The sequence below is a fragment of the Petaurus breviceps genome, unplaced genomic scaffold (genome assembly GCF_028583685.1).
Source record: "Petaurus breviceps papuanus isolate PSGF00001 unplaced genomic scaffold, PetGlider_PUasm1.0 118, whole genome shotgun sequence".
Lineage (NCBI taxonomy): Eukaryota > Metazoa > Chordata > Mammalia > Diprotodontia > Petauridae > Petaurus > Petaurus breviceps.
In genome coordinates this window covers 7920076-7924189 of record NW_027185616.1, presented here as the reverse complement: position 1 = coordinate 7924189, position 4114 = coordinate 7920076, and the positions used below count along the sequence as shown (strand labels likewise).

Here is a 4114-nt window from a genome sequence, read left to right as displayed (position 1 = left end):
GGAGGGAGGAAGGAAGGAAGGAAGGAATAAAGGGAGGGAAGACCTAGAATGTGAAGAGCATTGTATTTTTTACAGCAATAGGGAGCTGTTGAAGATATATTTATTTCTGCTTAAAAACACTCCAATTTCTCTTGATAAGCCAGGGAGCAAGCATCCACAAAATTTCTCCAGTGGTCACCGATCACCATAATAAAGCTATTCACAAACAGGGCTGAGGAATGGGGTGGGTTCTCCATTTGGTTGTAGAGAATAAACTCTTCTAGCAACTTATTTCCTTCTTTGTTTTCCTCCTGGCAGGCCTATGTGTTATGATTGCTGCATCCATTTACACAAACCAGCGTGAAGAAATCCATGAGAAGAACGATGATTACTTGGGAACTTCTGAAGGGAACTACGGCTATTCCTTCATCTTGGCCTGGGTTGCATTTGCCTTTACCCTGATCAGTGGCATAATGTACCTAATACTGAGAAAGCGTAAATAAAACCCCCAGAGCTCACTTTCCATCACTATAGTAGAGAACCCAAATTCCAATAACCAATTTGTATATAATCTTTTTTTTTTTTTGTTTTGTAGCAAAAGTATTGTTTCTTTGAGAAGTGAAAGAAAAAAAAGAAAAAAAAGGTTCTGCATCCTTGGTATCTGATAGAAAGACTATGAAAAAGAACAGACAGTATTCTGGAACACTTGGCCAACAGAGAGGCTGAGCAAGGCAAAGATAACAGTCTGATTTCCTCAGCATGATGTTTCTTAACCTGACTGTGCCTGTGATTGGATGCAACCAGATCCTAACAAGCCCCTTTCCTTTCCTCATCCAGCAGGGCTCATGTCACAGTATACAGGACAAGTCAATGCTGTCCTCTCCTCCACCAAGACTCAGTGTAGGCCACAGAGGTAGGAAGGTGGGGAGGGGGAAGCAACAGCAGCGACAAAACCAAAGAATGAAGGCCACATGACACCTTTAGCCCTCATAGTCAGCAGAAATTTGCAAAGGCAATTTTTTTTTTGGTTGGTTTGTCTATTTTCTGTGTGTGTGTGTGTGTGTGTGTGTGTGTGTGTCTGCTAACCATACGGTTCAAGTCGGTCCTGTGGTGACTTGTGAATTTGTACAGTAAAATGCAATGGCTCTTGCTGGGAAAACCACTTGCTTTGAAAAAGTCAGCCTTGATTTCTGCAGACCCTAGAGAGAATTCTCTCATTTTCATGCTAGTTGTGCAGAGCAGCTCCAAGAAGTTACCGACAATGTTGTCACCTTAGCAAGTGAGGGTGGGGGAGTGCAATAGCCCTCAGGTGAGGAAAAGTGGACAGCTCCTGGCAAGTCCTTTTGGCCAAAGCTTGGCTACCCCCCAACCCTTGGCAGTTCTAACTCCAAATGTCATCTCAGCATCTCAGCAGGAGTTTACTTTCCCTTAATTTACTCAGTTTTTGGCGTGAAGCAGTTCCTTTGGAAACTTTCAGGGTTCATTTATCTCCCCCACCCCTGGTTCCCCAAAGGTAAACAAAGTCCGGGTTGTCTTGGCTGAATGAACCTCTTAAAAGATGTGGAGATGGAGCACATGAGGAGATGTGGAGATGAGCTCCCTCTGCTGGTAATCTGTGAGAAGAGCAAGTGTCTCCCTGCCTGACTCCCTGTAAAGGAATGCCAAAGCCTTCCATAGTGGCCAGCTGTGTTGTGTAAGCCCACACCTCCATAGGGCCAAGGGCTGCAAGCTCCCCTCCCTTCCCATCTCACTTCTTCCCCTGTTCCCCTCCCCTACCATCCCCTGTGGCTGATTCAGAAAGTAACTAAAATGAGAAGATTGGTACATCCCTTTGGATCCCTGCCTGGCCTGCCCTGTGGCAAACATCTTTAACAGCTAAAAAATCACCAGTGGAAGATGAGAGGAAAGAAAGCAGCAGGTTGCCCAAATCCAGTAGCTGGACATCATTCCCTAAATAACATACAGCCAGCTGTCCTTTAGTCTCCTCAGTGAATCAATCTAGAGAGTGTGCATATCTTTCAATGCTACGGCAAGTATTTAGATGAGCCTTTGACTCACTCCAATGGCATTTAGTGAGCCTCGTACTGTATCTGTTACACACACATAATACTCTGCATAATCTTCCATGGAAGATTTAATGGTCTGGATAACAGATGAATAGGTTAGTGGCAGGGGTGGGGTGGGGGGTTGTTTTGTTTGGGGTTTTTTAATATTTATATATAAATAACGTTAGGTTTGTGGTGTGACTTAAAGACACAGGAAATCCCCAAATGAGCCTAGGCCTTCACCTGTGAGGCAATTTCCTTTTTTTTTTTTTTAAAGAAGGTGTGTATGTATGTCCACTTGTACACATATGTGTGTATGGATGTATGTGTGCCTGTGTATGTGTGTGCATTTGTCTCTCACTCAGGACTTGAGGGGAGGTGTTTCTCTAACCTCACCGCATTCTGTCATTGGTCTGTCTTGTTACACCATGGATGTTATTTAAATGTAGCTTTTTGTATTTTCCATTTTGCTCAGTGTAATGATGATCTATACACAGTCAGACCAACGCAGAAGGAGGTGGGAAGAAAATAGTTTGGCTGTCCATCCACCTCAGATTTGAGTAGCCATGGGGCCCTATCTTACTTAAATTACTCAAGTGAGGACCACATGAGAATCACAGGGTAGCCAACAGGGACTAAAATTATAGTGAACTTCACAACTGCCCAAGAATCACAGCTTTTGTAGTTTGAAGAACGTTGTTTGTGGATGGGTCTCATGTTGACTTACGGAGGGATTCATGCAGGAAAACTAGGCTAAAGGACTCATTAAGCTTTCTATCTTAAGGTTAAAGAGGGCATCTCGATAATAGTCAGGGAGTTGGAATAGTCTTTTTCGCGTAGTATTAAACATCTTAAGTACAATCTGAAAGTTACTGGATGCATTTGACAGTGTTGGAATACTCTGTGGTTGCCCACATCCTTCTGGGATGGCAACTTTCTTGAGACAGGAAACATCCTTTTCCCCAAAATGCAATGATTGACATTTGTGAGGGTTAGAGAAAGACAACAGTATCAAAGGCAAGGCATGTAGCTCATCTGTGATGTAAAGATAAAAGAAAAGAAAAATAAAATGTCTCACTGGGCAGGATTGGTGGTTGCTACTTGATACTAGTTGCCAAATTATTCTATCATCTCAGTGAAAATTAGTGTCAACCCAGTGTGAGAACTCCCTCCATCAAGGCAGGTCATAATCTGCCTATGACTTAGTGGAAAATTAATAAGGAGTTGGTTGAAACCCACAGTGGTTAAGAGGCTTCCCCAGGGACATATATTGTCACTGGCAGGATCTGATTTAAGGTCCAACATTCTAACCATGATGCCAGGCTTTCTATATGAAGTGAATATTAGGATCAAATTTTTAAAAGCTTCTATTATGATAAAAATTAAATTTGAGAAAATATAGTTTGTGCATTGTATAAATTTTTTTTTTTTTAGAAAATACTGCAATTCTATTTTCTAGAGATGACCAGATGGAGACCAACAGCTAATTTTGTTAATTTGCATTAAGCCACTGTGGGTTTTCCTCTCTCCTCCTTTTAAATTAGTTTAATTTAAATTATTGGCCAAAGTAGATAGATGTACGGAAACGATGGAAAGATCTGAGATGCCTTGTAAACACCAACATACTCCCATGCTACAGGATTACTACTACCCATAGGTACACACACCCTGGTGGACAGATGGAACTTCCATGATGTGGGATAATAACTCCCAGTATTAGCTGAATGAAGAGATATTTGACACCCAAGTTCCTGTTTGCTTATGTGCTTACACTAAACACACAGTAGTCTAGATTTAAGCTGTATAATAATTAAAACTGCCTGGATGGGGATCACTAAACTAATTCACAGTAACAGTTACTTAACAAGAACAAGTTGTAAAATTTTGTATATTGGGGGTGATGGGGATGGGGAAATGCTGGGGAGGGGGAAAGCATAGAGACTGAATTAGATGATTAGTGTCAGAACAAATGTGATTTTAGGATTAGCTAGGTTCTTTCTACTTAATGTGCCTTTAAAATATTCCATTTTCTATGTTTTATATAATCTGAAACTGTACATGAAAATAAAGTTTAAACAAAGTGGTCAAGA

General features: G+C 41.3%; 1 protein-coding gene across 1 annotated transcript in view; it reads left to right on the top strand.

Moving 5' to 3' along the window:
* Positions 1-4114, top strand: part of EMP2 (epithelial membrane protein 2) — a 61299-nt gene extending 57185 nt beyond the window's left edge. The window contains exon 5 of the mRNA XM_069085808.1: positions 298-4114. Within this exon, the coding sequence (XP_068941909.1) occupies positions 298-482 (185 nt within the window). The 3' untranslated portion in view covers positions 483-4114. The remainder of the gene's footprint in view (positions 1-297) is intronic.